At 42.3% G+C, this 18,706-nt stretch overlaps 2 protein-coding genes across 4 annotated transcripts in view; one reads left to right on the top strand and one right to left on the bottom strand.

The window, feature by feature from the left end:
• Nucleotides 1-890: 890 nt before the first annotated feature.
• Nucleotides 891-18,706, top strand: part of drosha.S (drosha ribonuclease type III S homeolog) — a 144,727-nt gene continuing 126,911 nt past the window's right edge. Inside the window, exons 1-3 of one of the 3 annotated variants that reach the window (XM_041567650.1) lie at nucleotides 997-1,069; nucleotides 1,104-1,170; nucleotides 6,704-7,533. In XM_041567650.1, the coding sequence (XP_041423584.1) occupies nucleotides 6,707-7,533 (827 nt within the window). In that variant the 5' untranslated portion in view covers nucleotides 997-1,069; nucleotides 1,104-1,170; nucleotides 6,704-6,706. Of the gene's footprint in view, nucleotides 1,070-1,103; nucleotides 1,171-2,124; nucleotides 2,189-6,703; nucleotides 7,534-18,706 lie in introns of those variants that run through there. The other 2 variants (XM_041567651.1, XM_041567652.1) reach the window with 2 other exon arrangements.
• Nucleotides 11,086-16,782, bottom strand: LOC121395088. Its single transcript, XM_041567653.1, has 2 exons — nucleotides 16,367-16,782; nucleotides 11,086-13,079 (listed from the first exon to the last, which is right to left on the bottom strand). The coding sequence occupies exons 1-2, from the start codon at nucleotides 16,740-16,742 to the stop codon at nucleotides 12,742-12,744; spliced, it is 714 nt and encodes a 237-aa protein (XP_041423587.1). The 5' UTR covers nucleotides 16,743-16,782; the 3' UTR covers nucleotides 11,086-12,741.

Below are 18,706 nucleotides of genomic sequence, written 5' to 3'. Positions count from 1 at the left end.
CCATATTCGTACGAATCGAAGTAATAGCGCATTCGATCAAATTCGAATCTAATTTATTCCACCAATTGACTCCAAATAGGTTCCAGGAGGTCCCCCATAGGCTAAAACAGCAATGCAGCAGGTTTTAGATGGTGAATGTTCAAAGTTGAATTTTTAAAGAGACAGTACATGATAAATTTCGATATTCAAATTTGGACTATGCCCTAGTCGAGGTACACAAAAATAGCTTGAAATTCGAATTTTTTTAATTCAAAGAATCACCGCAACCTTTGATAAATCTGCCACATTGTGTAAAGATCCAAAACTACAGAAAGACCTCTTATCCGGAAAACCCCAGGTCCTGAGCATTCTGGATATAGGGTGTCCATCTGGCCAGGATTTTACCGGCCTGGCCAGTAAAAATGATGGCTGTTCCCAATGTAATTAATAAGAAAAAAAGATAAATATATAGGAAGGCCGATATTTTTTTCCAGAAAAAGTGGCAACCCTATCTGGATAACAAGTCCATCCATGTAATAGATTTCCCTTGTGTCCCTAGTTTACAGAAAGAAAACAAAATTAGGTACAGATGCTCTAGCAGTTGGGTGTATTGTTGGCAACTTGGCAAGCAATGAAAAAAATCATCAATTTGTTGGCATAAACCAGAGTCCTGGGCAGAGCAAAACATGAAGTTTTCCCAGGCACTAGGTACCCAAGATGTTGCGGCGGCGGCGGCAGCATGAATTGTTGTAATACAGAAAAAAATATTTTTTTGCGGCCTGAAACAAGCAAGAACCGTGGGTAGAAAGAAATGACAAACACAGGTTGGCTGTCGTGCCATACACAATAAACAGCGTATGAACAGCAGTTCATGTGATAAGAATGGTGTGAGTAACTGTGCCTTTACTATACAACACTTCCTTCTTCATCAGTCCACAGTTGCGTCCGCGTCATCGCGCTAATATAGACCGTAGTTGTGACGTCACTTCTCTATCTCGCGAGACTGTGACGAAGTGTGTGAGAGTTGGTCGGCAGTAGGTGAGCGAATGCACATTTGAAAGGGTTATAGGAGGGCTGTGTTGTTAAAATTAGAATTGGACCGCGAAAAGCGGAATAATAGGGTGAAAGAGATAGCTTTTATTTGTAGAAATCATTCGAGTCTGAGTCGGGGACGGCCTGATTATATACTTGGTGAGTGATAGCTTTTGTGACAACTATTCTGTAGCCGTGATGGAACATAAAGCCTACATAGCAACATCTGTTTGCTAAACTAGATCTTTTATCTCCTTAATTACTAACATTGATATTCCGCTTCATTTGTACCTTCCAAGCGAGGCAATTGCCGACCACGTGCCTTTCCCTGCTGCCAGTTTTTGTTATATATTGTGTGTTTTATTTCCGCCCTGTCTAATATCTGAGTCTTGGTCATGCATTTATTGGATAGGTATTACTTTGGAGAAAAAAAATGGAGAAAGTCTAAACATACTGCTTAAAAAAAGTTACTTGCATCCACTTGGCAATCGGCTCTGTTTCATGAGGATTTTGTAAATATTGACAAGATTGGAAAAGCTATACTGTGGCTGTCATTTATATGGTTACATTCCCTAAGTAGGTATAGAATTCAAAGAAACTTGAAGCAGCAGATTCTATATCTGTAACATCAAGAGTATAAGGGCCAAACTCATGTGCTTCTGTCAAAACATACCCAACAAGTTGTTGCTTGGGTCAAAATATAATGGTACTGATACATTCATTTGATGGGTAAATTGCATGATAAAATGTTCCATCCAACACAACATAGTGATGGATGGAAAGCATCATGCAGTGTCTTCATCTAAAGATATAAATCTGATAGTGTCTCACCAATATCTTTTCCATTGAAGTGCACTGAATTAGAGTCCTGCAGTGGGTTACCAGCAAAAACCTGTGGTACCCTGTGGGTAGAAGTTCTGGGTGCAGGTATAGACGCGGGGTGCGGGTCTTCTCAATAGCGATTTTTTTTTTCTGATCACATCTAATTCCGATGATGTCCCTTCCAGTTTACAATGACAGCACTTCCTGTTTTACTCCTTTTTTTCCGACCATACCTACTTCGGATGATGTCACTTCCGGTTCACAATGACAGCACTTCCTGATCCTTGATGGTCAGCGGGTCGCCAGTCCGGGTTGCGGATAAGGTACTTGCGGGTCGGGTAGCCGGTCCAAGCAGGTAAGAATGCGGGTTGCGTGTCTGGGTTGTGGATTGCGGCCGGACCCACGCAGGACTCTACACTGAATGATGTTGATGCATGCACAAACAACACCATCCAACTTTGATGATCCGCAAAGGCAGAGGGTGATTTTTTTTGTTTGGAGAGGCAAAAGTTGACCATAGTTGAACCAGTCACCCAGAATTTCTTTTACCCCACCAGAGGTGTGTTCTAATAGAGCCTTCACTTCACTTTTTTCAAAATATGGGTACTGGCACATTATACACAGTGGGAAACAGTGCGTAATGGTATGTTATACACAGTGGGTTGGGTTGCCATCTGTCTGGTTTTGACCCAGGCAGCCCGGTATTTTGAAGGGCTGCCTGGAAATCCAGGCAGGATTCCCAATGATTGACACTGCATCATGGCCCGCCCCTCTGCGTATAGTACCTGTGAGTGGAATGAAAGTTGCAAATATGCCCAGTTACATGTTTCAGCTGCTTCATATAAGTGTCCCTGCTGCATGCCTTGAGTCTGTAAAGCTTTCCCAGCCCAGCTTACTCTGTACCTGGTTGGTACATTTCACTTTCTGTAAAGTCAGCTGTGCTCTGATTGGACAAGCTACAAACCACATATATCCAATCAGAGTGCAACTGATCTCTTCAGCATCGAGTTTGGAGGCGGACCTTACCTTTCCCTCCATGATTAAAGGAATAGTGCAACGGAGAAGGTTTTATTTTGTATAATTTCTTTTTATTTTAGGGGTCAGACAGATTTGGGGATGCTTAGCCTACCCTAACCTTATTGAAAATCCGCCTATGCTGATACGACTTAACATTCTAGCTACAGGGGGGATCAGATTTCATAAGACACTACAAATCTTGTGCAGTTGCATGGCAAGATCAGGAAATCTGACCCACAAAATCTCCTAAGTATTGTGTAACCCTTAGGGCTGAACTGTATGGCGAGATGTGATGCGTTGCGCTGCAAGGAAACGCAGGCGACCAGTTGAAGGCATAGAATATAATGTAAGTGATGGAAACATCGCAGCTAAAAACTATACACAACATGACTCATGGATGAAGACGCGGCGTTCCCATCCGACAGTGGTGTCATATGCATGTAGTTTGTAGTTCGGTGCCTCCCACTGGCCTGCTGGGTTTTTTCACATCGCACCATGGAGTTCTGCACCTAGATAGCCTGCCCTTAATAGTTCAGACTTGTTTTCCAATGTGGTCCTGGAATATGACCTATACCAGCATTCCATAAGGTCACTGAGGGACATAATTCCGAAACAGCAATGTAATGGAGCGCCATAGAACTGCCCATCTGTATTGATGAGCGTAATTTTTCGGCAAGTTTATCCACGAAAATGAAGCTTTAATGGATTAGAAAACTTTGTTGCGCAAATTGTCTCTCGTCAAAAAAAAATGCTGTTGCCCATAGACTTCCATGCATTTCGACGAATTTTCAGTTTTGTGAATTTTTGTCCAAACTGGTCAGATTCGCCCATCACCTCCCATCTGCCTTCCAACTGGTAGGTATTATGCAGGTTAAGGGTTCATACACATGGACAGTCCACCTATATTTGGCTCTTGCCTGCTTCTGAGTCCGCACAGTCAGTAAGATCCCCCTTTATGCAAGAGCCCTAATAATCCTGTTCTTTGTCAACAATTACAACGGGACACTGCTCAAAACTTATTGTGTGAATGAAAAGTTTGCAGCATAGAAATAAATACACTTTATTAACACTTTATTTAAATTAGAAGACCATGCAATTAAAGTTATTTGCAAATGTAATTGCTTTTAAAATTCATAGCTGTGTGTTTATATTCTCTGAGCAAGTAGTTCTGACTCATGAAACAATATTAAAGAAGCAGCTCGTTATAAGATCTCCAAGATACTGACTGCTTTCAGCAGCATTTCCATTTACTGGAAATTTGCTTGAATGACATTTTCTTTCTTTGCACAGAGATAAGGAATGCCGGGGGGAACGCATAGATACGTAGTTAAGATAAAAATAACAGCACCACTGGCAGTTAGTAAAGATATTGAATTTTTCATATTATATCTTAAATGTATATTTAAATATGTGTAGAAGGTTTATGTTTTATGAATCTTTGTTGGACTTTGGACTACACAAGGATTTTCAAATACCCCAAATGAACAAGTTCTTCTACTAATTGGACTATGGAAATCCACATTTGGTTAAATGCTGCACCTGTTGTGTTGGAATTATGGGGGAAGTAGGCAGGGCTTGTTTATGTTTAAAGGTGACTGTGCACTTGTATTTGTATCCTGATAAAAGGAGGGTTCTTGCCCCCCCGAAACATTCATACTGTTGGTGGCATAATAAAAGGGGTAAGCACACCGACTGCAAATAATTGTGTGAGATCAGTTTGAAAATAATTTTCTTTGCACCAAAACATTTTTTTTAGGTGGATATCCTCTTTTAAGCATGTTTCCCACTATGCTGAAACACATCATTTTCCTATAAAGGAGTCGGAAAACTTTAGTCAATGGGAGCATACCAAAATTTAAGGTGACCAATTATGGTCTTTATGGCCGATTTGGCAGCTTTTCTGCCATGTATGGGGTCCTTCGACAGGCCTCCCCGACCAATATCTGACCAAAAATCGTCCAGATCTCGATTGGACAGGCTTGATTTTTCTGTTGGATCAAGCACCAATTCGACTCATTGATGTGGTCTTCGTTCTAACTTTTTGTATAACCTTTTTTTTTTTTTTTTGTATCACCTATTGAAATGTGATCACATTAGCACGCTATCACCCAACCAAGGTGGGCCTTTCGGGGGGAAAGATTTGCTCATTTGGGGAATCTTTAAGGGGCCCATTTCCTTTGCTCAAATGAAGGAATCGAATAAAAAAAACTTCGAATTTCGAATGTTTTTTTTGGCTCCTTCGACTATGACTTTGACTTCGAATCAAACGATTCGAACTAAAAATGGTTCAAACATTCGACCACTGTTATCTATGACACTTGTATCCTATTTATGTCTCTAAATAGCCCTCCCACTTAGATTTTAAGCTTTACAGGACATGAAACTCCTTCCTTTTGTCTCTTCAGCACTAAGCTCTTAAAGGTTATTGTAACTGTCAAAAAATGCTTGGGACCTGGGTTTTTTTCAGATAAGAGGGCTATCTGTAATTTGGTTCTACATACCTTAAATCTGATATAAAAATGATTTAAACATTAATTAAATCCAATAGGATAGTTTTGACTCCAATAAGGATTAAATATATCTTACTTTGGATCAAGTACACGGTACTGTTTTATTATTACAGAGAAAAAGGAAATTGTGGTTAAAAGATTTGAATTTTTGATTAAAGTGGAGCCAGAAATTTGGAGTTTTCTGGAAAATGGATCCTATACCTGTCTTTATTTGTATTTAGTATTGTAATGTCCCCCGTGTGTTCCATTAATCGATTGTTCTGCTGGACAGTGCTGCATGCATAAGTAGCACTATATAAATAAAAATATACATACATTTTAGGCATTGACAAATTATCTATGTGCAAAATTGCACACGTGTAGTTGCCAGCATTAACCAATCAGCTGTTTGCTTGTGTTTTCCAATTTGTAGTAGACTAGTTAAAGACATTGCTGATTGATTGCTTTTGACAACTGCACTTGTGCAATTTATCACATTTTTATAAATCAACCCTTTTGACAGAAGTACATTGGTGTATTTCTGACTTAAAACGTGATATAGTTTTTCATCCAAAGGGTTACCTGCTTCATTAAGACCAAACTTGGATAGTGAAGATCCAGATTCTCTGTTCTTTAGCTATGGCCGGGTTCTCACACTCAGACTTAATTATTGGTTCCATTGAATAAAAATAATTTCTTCTTCAAATGAATTGAGAATTCAAAGGGGCATACACTTTTCCACAATCAATCAATACCGGTCATATTAAAAGTTAATTTCAAGGCACATTTTTTGGTAAACTATTATCATGTGCTAATTCAACTCATAGTAATTTATCCACTGGCATATGTCATCTGGAGGTAAAGCAATGAGCACTTCCTCATTCACTTGAGGCTAAAAAAGGTGCTAGTACTAGCAGTACTAATGGTACTGATTTCCTGTTCAACACTTACTAGATCACCTTTGGGTTTTATGCATTTTCTTGCAAATTCAACTATTGGATTGTAAAAGCTATACTTCTTCCTTCTTTCAAGAAGCGACCATGCAACTGAGGCTGAGGCATCCTAGACCTCAGCCGCTTACGTTAACCCACAGACTTAAGATTTTTCACAGAGCCTAATGTTCCCATAAGATCAATTTATTTTACTCCTTTCATAATAATACAATTCTGCCATTAATGTATTATTGCTCGTGTTACAATGTGAGAATAGCTTTTCATGTTTTAAGTAGAAAACTGCACAAAAAACGTTTTATCTAATTATAAATAATTGGAAAATATTATTGTTCTCTTGCACAAATGATAGTCCTCAAATGACAAATGTCTAAAACTTATGAGCTTTTCTCTAATTCTAAGTTTTATATTTAGACAATGTCTCTACATTCGGGAAGAGGAGGCCCTGGAACCCCCATGCAGACTTTTAGACCACAAAACCTAAGGCCTACTCAGCTACCTCAGTCTTCGGGACAGTACTGCTATGATACACAAAGTACTCCTCCTCCAACTTTCTCTAACATGCCGAATACAAATTTTATACCTCCCAGGCCAGATTATATGTCATATCCTCCACCTGCTACTCCTCCAACACAGAGTGCAATAAACCAATGTCTTCCTAGGCCCCCTTTTCCAGTTAGACAGAGTTATCCAATGCCTCCCTGTTTTCCCCCAGCTCCACCTGCATCTGCCCCAGGCAATTCCTCAGCTGTTGTACCTCCTGTTGGACAGTGTCCATATCCTTACATGATGCCGCCAGTTATGCCACCCCCACCAATTATGCCTCCCCCATTACCCCATGTTCCCTATCAAACCCCATATACTGCTGGTTATCCTGCTCAACCGTTTCCTCCACCACCCCCAGCACCCCAACCAACACCAAGCTTTAACAGCTATCAACAGGCGACACCATCTTTTCAAGGTCACTACAGACATGCAAGTCACGGACAATACCAGACAGAAAAGTCACAAGCTGATCACAGAACACAAGAGAGAGGCAAACACTATGAAGATCATCGTCGCAGAGAGTACAGCCATAGTGACAGGCACCGATCTGAAAAACATGGCGACCGCCGAGAGAGAGCCAGAAGCTCTGAAAGGTCAAGAAGACTAGACGGCAGCCGTCACAGGTCAGATTATGAGTATAGGAGGGGACCATCACGTGGTAGAACTTCATCACGCCATCCAAGTTATGAAAGAAGCAGGTAACCGTATCTTTATATTGTAATTATTTCTGCCAAGTGGAAAAAAACATATACTAAAGTTGAGCAATGTTGGCTTTTCTGTGAAAATGTTCTTCAGAAATGCAGTGGAGAAATGTTCTGTGTATACCTTGTTTTCTTAACCCTATAAATAGGATATATTATTTGCTTAGTGAGTACCTTTATCAGTAGGATGTCGGTCCAACACTAAGTTTATACCCACTTAACATTTGATATTAAGGCACTTGTTTAAATGTACAGAATATATGGAGTGTTAACACCTGTTTCAGATTATATAAAGTGTGTTAATGTTGGCAGAAACTAATTAAAAATTTGATTTGTACTGTTGACATTAATTGAAAGTAATAGCGATAAGATAAACAACAAACTTTATACTTAAAGGTGAAAAGGATTTTGCCAGTGCATTATCATTATTTATTTGTTTTAGTTTTTTTCTGAATTCCTTACACTTTTGACTCTTCATTCATGCCAATTTACCATCATGCATCTGCTGCAAGAAGCCCCAATTTGTGTTTGTTTTTCACAATTCCTAAATTTGTTAGTGCTTTTCTCTGCTCCCATTATACTGTTATTATTCTGTTGTCAGTATATGGTTGTTTGGCAGATGATCACAACTGATATCTTTGTACCATGGATATCAAGTGGTTTATTGATGCTTGGAACATGTTTGAGAATTTCATCTGCTGAAAAAGAATCATCCAGTGCATTGTGCAGCTAAGTAAATGAAGATGAGCCAACAACGAGAATAGTACAAAAGTGATGAGTACTGGCCAGTAAATGATCAGGATCAGTGTCTTTGGGTCATGTTAAAATTATGCATTACTAGTTGTACATCAAAACAGTGCTTTGGTTAGATGGGAGAGGTTTAAACTTTTGGGTAAACAGGCAGCTTGAAACACAACATCCTTAAAAAATCCCTAGTTGAATGTACCGTATATATTTGAGTATAAGCCGACCCGAGTATAAGCCAATACCTAATTTTACCTACAAAAACTGGGAAAACGTATTGACTCGCGTATAAGCCTAGGGTGAGAAATGCAGCAGCTACTGGTCAGTTTCAATAATCAAAAATTGAGGCATGAGTGGGTTAAATGTTTTTGAATATGGTTTTATTTCAAATAAAAACTGTAAACTACCGTAACTCTGTAAGTGGAGAAAGGGTCAATATGGTATCAACAATGATACCTTAAAAGTACAACCACCTGAGCTCAATCAGCAAACAAGTTAAAACACAAAAAGTTAAAATCCTTCAAAGCTGTATTCCTCCTCATCTGTTTGTCCAAACAGAGCTTCAATTTCAGCTGGTGTGAGGATGTCAGCATAGACATTGTCATCATCATCATTGATTTCGCAGGCATCACCATCACTGCTGTCATTCTCATACAAAGAGCAGTCTTCACTGCCATCCATAGAATTACTAATGCCACATTTCTGGAAGGCGTGTTGCACCATGTCCTCTGGAATATCTTCCCATGCATCTCAAACCCACTTTGCTATTAATTCGATGCTTCGTTAGATTTCCAGCTTTTGTCAGTTTAGCTTGACCAGATAACATCTATTCATGCCAGATATTTCGCACATGGTCTTTGAAAGGTTTATTTAAAGACACATCAAGGGGCTGCAATACAGATGTAAACCCACTGGAATAACAGCCAAAGTAACTTGAGAAGACTTTGTCAATTGTTTTATGTCATCAGATGTGTGGGCTCTGAACATATCCCAAACTAGCAATGATAGTTTCTTTTTTAAGGCTGCTCCTGGTCGTCCATTCCAAATTTCTTCCAGCCATTTTTTTTGTTCCGTCTGCATCCATCCAGCCTTTAACATGTGCACGCACTGTAATTTTTGGTGGGAATTTTACCTTTTTAGGCAAGGTCTTTCTTTTAAAAATAATGACAGGCCGCAGCTTGGTTCCATTAGCCAAACATGACAGAACGACTGTGAAATGATTTTTTTTCATTTCCTGTGGTTCTGAGGAAAATAGTTTTGTCTCCTAAACTTGCCACAGTTCTGTTGCTTGGTAGATCAAAAGTCATAGGTGTTTCATCCATATTCCCAATATTTCCCAGGTCATAGTTATGAATCCTTCTTTGTTTTATGATGAATGATTGGAATGACATCCCTTTTTCTTCAAGGCCTTGCGGCAGCTTCTGTGAAATCTTTGTTCTCTGCCGCAAACATAGGTCAAACCTATTCAAGAAGCGGGTACATTTATTGCTGACGCAATAAAATTTTCAATACCTGGTGCTTTATATTTGTCATCCTTAGCCATTTGAAGGGCACATACGACACTCCATAACCCATTTATGCAATTCAATCTTTAAAGCCCCATAAGAAGTTGTTAAACCACGTCGAGCTTTTTTAGCCTTTGGGGTCTTTTCCAAGTCAGCCTTCATTTTCCGCCACTCCCTCACTTGTTTTTCATCAACACAAAATTCCCTACTTGCAATACTGTTATTGCTTTCTTCTGCTCTTGACACAACCTTCAGTTTGAAACTAGCTTCGTATAACCTGCGTTTTTGTTTTGGTCTAGGATTAGCGGTATCGGTATCCATTTGTAACAGGATAAAAAAAAGAAGTCCGCCCCATATATACAGTAAAATAACCTTATAAAACAGCCCATGTACGGTATATATTTGTGTATTCAGTTGGTGGTTAGGAAATTCCTAATGTAATGCCTGTTGCCAGTTAATAACTTGTAATGCAGATTAAGGATCTGGCTTCAACAATTCTGAACTAACATACGGTAAACATGTTGCATTGATGTTTCTCTGATCAATTATCCTTCTGTTCTGTACAGCTGATAAAAGTTTAATTTTCCCATAAATGACATTCCACATTTATTCAGAGCAGAGACTGCAACTCATACACTGTGTGCATAATAAACTCAGCAATGGCAGCAGTCCCTACAAGCTGGCATAAGGGTTCTTCACTAGGGCACTTCCGTAATTGTTCTGCGTGGTAAACAGTATATTCAGAAGGTAAACAGGCAACAGATCATTACAGTAGAAGACCCATTTTACAATTTTCAGGGGGAATAGAAAAATATGGTGTAAAATCCACGCAAAGGCCAGTGTTTAAAGAAAAAAAGAAAAGAAAAAGATCCCCTTAAAAGTGTGCCCCCACATGATTGCGCCCTAGGCAGGCGCCTACCCCTAGTTCCGGCCCTGGACATTTGTGTCCGTATCACTGGTTGCCCACTAGAGAAACTCACCCCTTACATGGCTATGCTATAGACACAAGCCTTTAATGTGTGTTACCAAAAAGCCAGGCAGGACTGCTGCTTACAATGGGGATCAGATAGGATCTGTGCAGCCACTGGGACAGAATGCTCGGTTATACAGAAAGCTAGAATCTCAGCCATAAAGTAGGGCACTATGCTTACAATGGGGATATTCAGATAGGGATTTTTATTTAAAATAAAAAAAAATACAAAGCATAACAAAATCAAAGTATATCAAAATGACATTATATTACAATATGTACATTTTTTACAAAGAATTTGACCAAGAGAAATCAAAGTTCATCCAATTTTTTTCATTCACGCTTTTTTTCTGAATCTCATTCACTTTAATAAACACAATTTCCCTTAAGATTTTCCTTATTGTTTGGTCTATTGATTCATTGTCTTTCCCAAAAGTTTTCATACATCGGATAGACCACAGATGGTATCGAATGACTGACAGTATAATAAATACAGTCTCTTGGTTATAGCAGTGCTTCCTATGAATGATCCCATAGGCTCTTTCTGCATAGTCATTAGCACATATGTTATAAATACCCAATACCTTCAGCACACCCTCATATAAACTACATGAAACAGAACAAACCACCAAAAAGTGCTCACCCCCAGGGACACTCTTTTCTTACATGACTTAGATATTTAATGTTGCCCCGCACATACAACTTGCCCTGCAGTGTCAGCCAGGAGTTATCAAACAGTTTTGGGGGGAGTCTCACACTGTTTAAATAATTTAGTATCTCTTCCAGGGCTTTGCTGGTACAGTCCCTTATAGCCAGTGGGACAGTAAAGAAGGATGTCCCTGGCATAGATTTGCTTCCTCGGAATTGATGTAATTTCTGCTGCCCCAATGCCCCACCTCTTTATCAGTTTAAGGGCATGGGCAATGTGTGGTGGGAAATAGCTCTGTCTTACATGGACCTCTTTCGTCCTACCGCCCTGCAGCCAGTCCATGATAAAAGAAGATGCCCAGGATCTGATACAACTTTCCCACAGGGAGCTTGTTCCTTGAGTCAGACCCCCAAATTTAAACTTTAGGAACATGGCACCAAAGAAGGTCACAGGACAGACCATCCCCAAACCTCCCTCTTTCCTCTGCAGGAACGTTACCCCTCTTTTGACTGGGTTTAGCCTATTCCCCCAGATCATCTGGAAGAATAAGTTATAGACTCGAGCATAGAAAGATTCTGGCAAAGGGAACACACAGGACACATACAAAAACAATGGTATCAGAAACGTCTTGATAAGGTTAACTCTTTCCCTATAGGTCAGCTTCCACCCTTTCCAACGCTGAACTTTTGCCAAACCGGTATCCAACTTCTCTTCCGAATTTAGCCTGGCATTATTTTCCCTCCCAAATTTAACCCCTCATATTTTTACTTGAGAGGAGGCAACAGGGAAGGTTCTTAACTCAAAACTGGGCTCATCCTCCAAACTCCACAAAGCTTCCGACTTTTCACTATTGACCAGAGACCCTGAGGCCTCTGAGTAGCTTCTGATGCATCAGGAGACTCCACCTCTTCAGGCTTTGGGATAAGCACTGTCACATCATCCGCATAGGCCACCAACCTCAGGCGCTGACCACTGGGTGCACAGATACCCTCCAAGTTACCTTCCTGCAGCGATCAAAGAAATGGATCTAACGCAAATGCATACAGCAAAGGACTCAGAGGGCACCCCTGTCTTACTCCTGCCCCAACCTGGAAGTGTATACCCTGCCAACCATTAATTAGTGGGAAGCTTCTCGCCCCTTTGTACAAAACTTTTATCCAACAAATAAATTGCCCCGGGATACCGTATTTAGACCAAACAGCCCATAGGTACTGGTGATTCACCCTATCAAAGGCTTTTGACTGATCTAAACACACAGTATTTCCCCCACCTATGAGGTTTGCATAATTCCAGAGCCTCTCTAATGGTAAAGACCGCTCCAAAAATGCTCCGCCCCTTCACCGCCCCTGACAGTCAGACAATGAAGTGCTTGAAAATAAACTTAAACAAAAGAAAATAACCTTTGCGAGAATCTTTCTATCTGTATTGGGCAGGGCAATCGGCCTCCAGTTCTCAATATGCTTCTCGTCCTTACCTTTTGACGACAAAATCAAAGAGGAAAACTGCATAGATGGCGGGAGGTCACTTTCCTGTAAACAAAACACCTCAACAAGTGCCGGAGCTAACCGATCTTTAAAGGTCTTATAGAATTCTGATGTTAAGCCATCCGGACCTGGAGCTTTCTTATTCTGCAGACTCTCTATCGCCAACTTTACCTCCTCCTCCGTGATTTTAGCTGTTAAGGAGGAAAAACCCAAATTATTTGTGTCAGGTCCTGGGGGCGTCTCTAAGAAAGCTGTCATCCTTTCCCTCTCCAAAGTTCTCTCGCCAAACAAAGCAGCATAGTCCCGACCTCCAGTATTCCCTCCCTTGTCTTTTGCTCTTTACCCTGGAAGTCAATGAGACCCCTCACCAGTTTCCTTTTAACTGACTCTTTACAGTTCCTAAAAGGATTTGGGGAAATTTTCATCCCAGAATCCCTCAAGAACCAGTGACCTCTGGCGGCTGTACTGATACTGCTTCATTTGGTTCTTTAACTGGGTCACTTTTTCCCCCACCACCCCATCCGAAATATAGGACTCCAGCTTCTTTCTCAAGGACTGGTATTGCCATTGTCTATTTCCCTCCCTTTTAACAGATAGGGTCTTAAAAAAAAGCCCAGAATGACCTCTTGGCCTCTTCCCACCACTGTGTTGGTGAATCATAAAAAAATCATTTTTGACAAAATATTTTGTACAACAAACTCACAAAAGGGTTTTTGTTCCTCATCCTTTAGTATTTCTGAACCTAACCTCCACAGACCTTTACCAACCCCCAGACTATCTGATATCCCATATTCAAAAAAAAAAAAAAAGGACCAAGTGGTCAGAAAACCCCACTTCAATCTCCTTAACCCCTGAAAAAGGAGCACCAGCCTTAATATAAATCTGGTTAATTCTACAACTGCGGGAGCCACAAAAATACGTGTGCTTGGCCTTCCTACCCCCTTCAGTAGCCACATCCACCAACCCTGCTGTTCGAACCACCTCATTGAGAAATACACCCTCATATTTTCTATACATACCAGATCTATCCCATGGCCCTGTCACTTGGTTGAAATCCCCGGCTAGGATGACTGGCATTGAGGTGTGCAAATATTTCTTATTTCTCTTATGAGTTCCTTCCTTTCCACCACTGATTGGGGCCCATACATATTAATTAATCTTAGATCTTCCCCTTCTATCTCAATATCAAGTAATAAACACCTGCCCATTTTAACCTCCGCCAACCTCTTAACTTCAATGCGCCTGTCACCATTAAACAGAATCCCCACTCCTCCCGCTTAAACAGAATCCCCACTCCTCCCGCCTGTTCCTCTGCTATGGACCAAAATAAGGGCCCTTTCTGACACTCTCTTTGCATTGTACACATCGTACCTATTAGTTAGGCGAGTCTCCTGAACAAAAATGATATCTACCTCCAAGGGAAATAAAAACTCAAATGCTACCAATCTTGCCTTGGGAGACCTAATGCTTCTCACATTAAGGGTACTAAAAGAAATTGGGGAACTCATCATGTTTTAGGGAGTTTTGCTGAAGATTCTTCCCCTCCTTCCCCACATCTCTTAACTTGCATCCCCTGAGATGCATCCCCTTCTACAAAAAACAGAAACTCCTCCTCCTAGGAACCTCCCTCCCCAGAGTCTCTCTCCTTCCTCTTTTTCCCCTGCTCTTCCCCAGTAACTTCTAGAACTTCTGGGATTAAAGTCTGGCCTGCATCGGGTTGTGGGGATATTCTTCCTTCTTTTGTTTTTCGCCTTTTCTATTTCTTCTCTTCTCTGTCCCTTTCTGCCCTCTCCATCTGCCTTATTTCTTCCTCCTCCTCCTCTGCCATCTCCCCCCAACTCATCCCACCTGGGAGGGTAAATCTGTTTGATGTGCTCACACCTGCCTTAACAACCATCTTTCCCTGTTGTTTATTCCCCTTTGCTCCTACCACAGTCCAGCCCTCCTTCTGTCACTTTCTCCTTCCTTTCCTTCCCCCTAGTTTCCTGAGGGACTGCAGGCTCCACTACTCCTTCCACCCTGGTCTCCAACTCCATTTCTTCCTCATGCTCCCTCCTCTCCTCCCGATCCTCCTCCTCCTCCTGAAATCCCCGCTCCAAATTAGGGCAATCTCTGACAATGTTATACCAAGCATTGGGGCACTCCCTGTGTGTATGACCCAGAGCATTACTTAAGTTGCACCTGACCTCATTACATTCTTTGCTAGTATGGCCTTTAGCTCCACACATACAGTAGCACACACCTTGGTTTCACAGTTAATGGCCAAGTGTCTGTTTGACCCACACTTAAAGCATTGGCGAAGTTGGCCTGGGTAAAAACAAACCCCCCGTTCTCTTCCTATAAAAAATGTGTTAGGGAGGTGCCTGGGGACATTGTGATGAACCTCTAGTTTCACTTGGGCTTTCCATCCTCCAGCCCAAAAACCTTCCTCATTATATATCTTGGTGAGAGGGGTTAGTACTGTGCATTGAGGATATCCTCAGGACTGATTCGTGTTTGAAAATGATGGTTACATTTTTGGTTTCAGGACGTGAGATTGGGATTGCCTTAAAATTTTCCCACTCTTTTGTGCTTTTCTTTTGGTCATAAAGAGCCCAAAACCTCTCCATCCCCTGGGACAGTTTAAAGCTGAGATCATATTCAGTAACAGAGATATCTAGAAAAGCATTGACATCATTGGTAGTGAAACCCATAGACTCTTGCACCAGGTTACGTGCCACATATCTCCAACCTGGGAATTTGTCTTGCTCCCCCTCCCATTTAATTCTCGCCACATTGCGCCTCTTAAACACCGGCCCATCAAAGGATCTATTTAGCCCAGATGAGTTAGCAAACAGCCTCCTCCTTTCCCACACATTCACAGGTGCTTGGCTTCTCTCTTGCCCAACCTCTGGAGCAGCCTTATTGCCCCCCACAGTCCCCTCTCCCATCCCCCCCACACCAGCACTCTCACCCCCATGTACCCCCTCACTCACAGCCTCTCTCTCACCACTTGCCCCACTCACACCTGCACTCACACTCACACACTCTGGCTGCACAACAACATTAGCAGGGATATTAGAGGAAACATTAGAAGAAAAACATTTCCCTTTTTCCATCTGCTCAAACCTTTCCCGGTTCTTATAAATCTCTTCCCATGGTTTAATTATAAGGAAAGTCTTTTTAATTTCTTCCTCCAGTTCCTCCAACTCTTTATTGTACATAGCAGTCTTTCTTATTCTCTGCCCTCTTAACTCTCCAGTCGCTTTGGCAGCCAAACTAAGTTCTTTTGCAATCACATTATTTAATTCTTTTTTCCTCTGCTGCAAAAACTCCATAGTCTTTAAAGCTTTAACAATTTCCTCCTGATTTACAGAGTCTTTAGAGGTGGAGACCCCAGAAAAGTCTTTAGAGAGACAGTCTGTAGCAGCAACAGTCTCATTAGTGGAAACCCCCTCCCCCACACAGGCAATTAAGGAAAAGTCAGTTTGTTTGTTACCTGCAGATTTCTCCTCCAGCACCTGTAAAGCCACAGTCTCTGCCAGGTAGCCACAGTCCATGCTTGCCTCCATTCCTCCCTCTGCTGAAGCAGCAGCAGTCGGTGCCATTTGTGGGGGGGTTCCCTGATTCTTTGCTGGAATCTTTCCTTTCTCACTGCCTTTGCTAGACTCTCTGCAGTTCTTGCTGGGTGGGCGGAGTTTCCCCTTTGCTGTGCACAAGCCTGTCTCTGCTTCCAAAATGGCGTCCTCCTTCCCAAGCACATGGCCGGCCTCCATTACAGCAGTGCAGCTGGTACCTGCTTTCTCCCTCAGCTGGGTGTCACTGTCCATAGCAGCAGCTGCTTGTGTGTCAGTACAGCCGCTTGTACCTTCCATTTCCCCCAGCAAAGCACCGCTCCCCTCTGCTCCCTGACTGATGCAAGTACCAGACCAGGGGCGCCAGTCTGCGCTGGCCACAGGACTTTCCTCCTCTTCCATAGCTATGGGGGGACCTGTTTGTTCCTTGGGGGGGTGCTCTCTGGGACACAGGTAGCTTGGGATTCACCAACCTTTGCTGAAGCTCCAGATGTAGAGACTTGTAGTTCCGCAACACATTGCACAGGGGGCTCAGATGCCGCAAACCCAGACATACTTGACTCCGGGATCTCATCCAGCTTTTCTTCCTCCTCCTCCTTAGGCAAAACGTTCCCTTTCTTGTTCACTCTTTTTACAGTAGCAGCCATTTTATTTTCTGCACCAACCACAGCTTTTTTGCTCACTGCCTGTCTGCGGCGTCCCAGCCTTGCTCGGGTATTCATTGCCCCTGCTTCCTCTGTTGGGGGCAACTTCTTACCCATTTCCAAAAATAAATAAATAAATAATTAAAAACAAAAATAAGTAAAGGCTATAAAGCTGCAAAAACAGCTGAGAAATCAACCTCCCCAGACCCAGAAGGGCCTGGGTAAGTCAAAATCACAAGCTCCCTCTCAAAATCACCAGCTCTCTCCAAACACGTCTGCTCCCTACGGGGATCAGATAGGATCTGTACAGCCACTGGGACAGAATGTTCTGTTATACAGATAGCTAGAATCTCAGCTGCCATAAAGTAGGACAGGACTGCTGCTTACAATGGGGATCAGAAAGGATCTGTGCAGCCACCGGGACAGAATGCTCTGTTATACAGATAGCTAGAATCTCAGCTGCCATAAAGCAGGACAGGACTGCTGCTTACAATGGGGATCAGATAGGATCTGTGTAGCCACTGGGGCAGAATGCTCTGTTATACAGAAAGCTAGAATCTCAGCCATAAAGCAGGGGAGGACTGCTGCTTACAATGGGGATCAGATAGGATCTGTACAGCCACTGGGACAGAATGTTCTGTTATACAGATAGCTAGAATCTCAGCTGCCATAAAGCAGGACAGGACTGCTGCTTACAATGGGGATCAGATAGGATCTATGCAGCCACTGGGATAGAATACTCTGTTATACAGATAGCTAGAATCGCAGCTGCCATAAAGCAGTACAGGACTGCTGCTTACAGTGGGGATCAGACAGGATCTGTACAGCCACTGGGACAGAATGCTCTGTTATACAGATAGCTAAGGGGGGGGAGTGCAGCCAATTATTTCAGTAATGTTATGCTCTGCTGTACTATGACTTTTGTGCGATGGGAAAATAGGGCTACTAGGGCTGCAGGATGGCAGAGCAAAGTAAAAGTACTGTGCCCACCCCCCCTTGCCCCTATTTGCTGATGCAGAGAGAAACCTGAGCCACGGGCATGCTGCCCAATCTCCCCAATCTCCATGCTACCTGCCCTTTACTTCTTGCTAAGCTCTAACTGAAGGAGTGATGGGAGTTGTAGTTCAGTTCAGGCATGATAGGAGGCCACCTGTTATCTACTGGAACTATTGTAACTACTAGTGGCTGCACACTCAAACACACTCTGAGAGTAACTCGCTACCTTGACATCCGCAGTCAGTTTTGATGTGACTGAAAGGGAGTTCACCACAGGAGACAGGCAGAGCAGTGAGAGAGAGCAGGACGGGTCCTGCTGGGGGGGGGGGGCATATGATTTACAATACCTGCAGACCCTTATTGCTGAGAGAACTGCTAGTGAGGGAGGGAGGAAAGTGCCCTTCCCTGGAAATAAATGTGATCGCCGCCTGTGCCTCTGAGCCTGCATTAACAGTGGGAATGTGGGAGGGGACACAGCCCGGGACGGTCAGCCGTCTCTCGGCGCAACTGCCGAGTGCCCAGCAGTATCCCACAGCTCACATGCGCCATAGATTTCATGCTGTGCATCATTACTCTGGTCGGGACTGTGGATTTACAACAGTAAAGATGGCATCCAGGACAGCA

The sequence above is a fragment of the Xenopus laevis genome, chromosome 6S (assembly GCF_017654675.1).
Source record: "Xenopus laevis strain J_2021 chromosome 6S, Xenopus_laevis_v10.1, whole genome shotgun sequence".
In the NCBI taxonomy this organism is placed as follows: domain Eukaryota; kingdom Metazoa; phylum Chordata; class Amphibia; order Anura; family Pipidae; genus Xenopus; species Xenopus laevis.
Note: the sequence above shows the minus strand (reverse complement) of the source record. Positions and strands in the feature narration are given on the sequence as shown.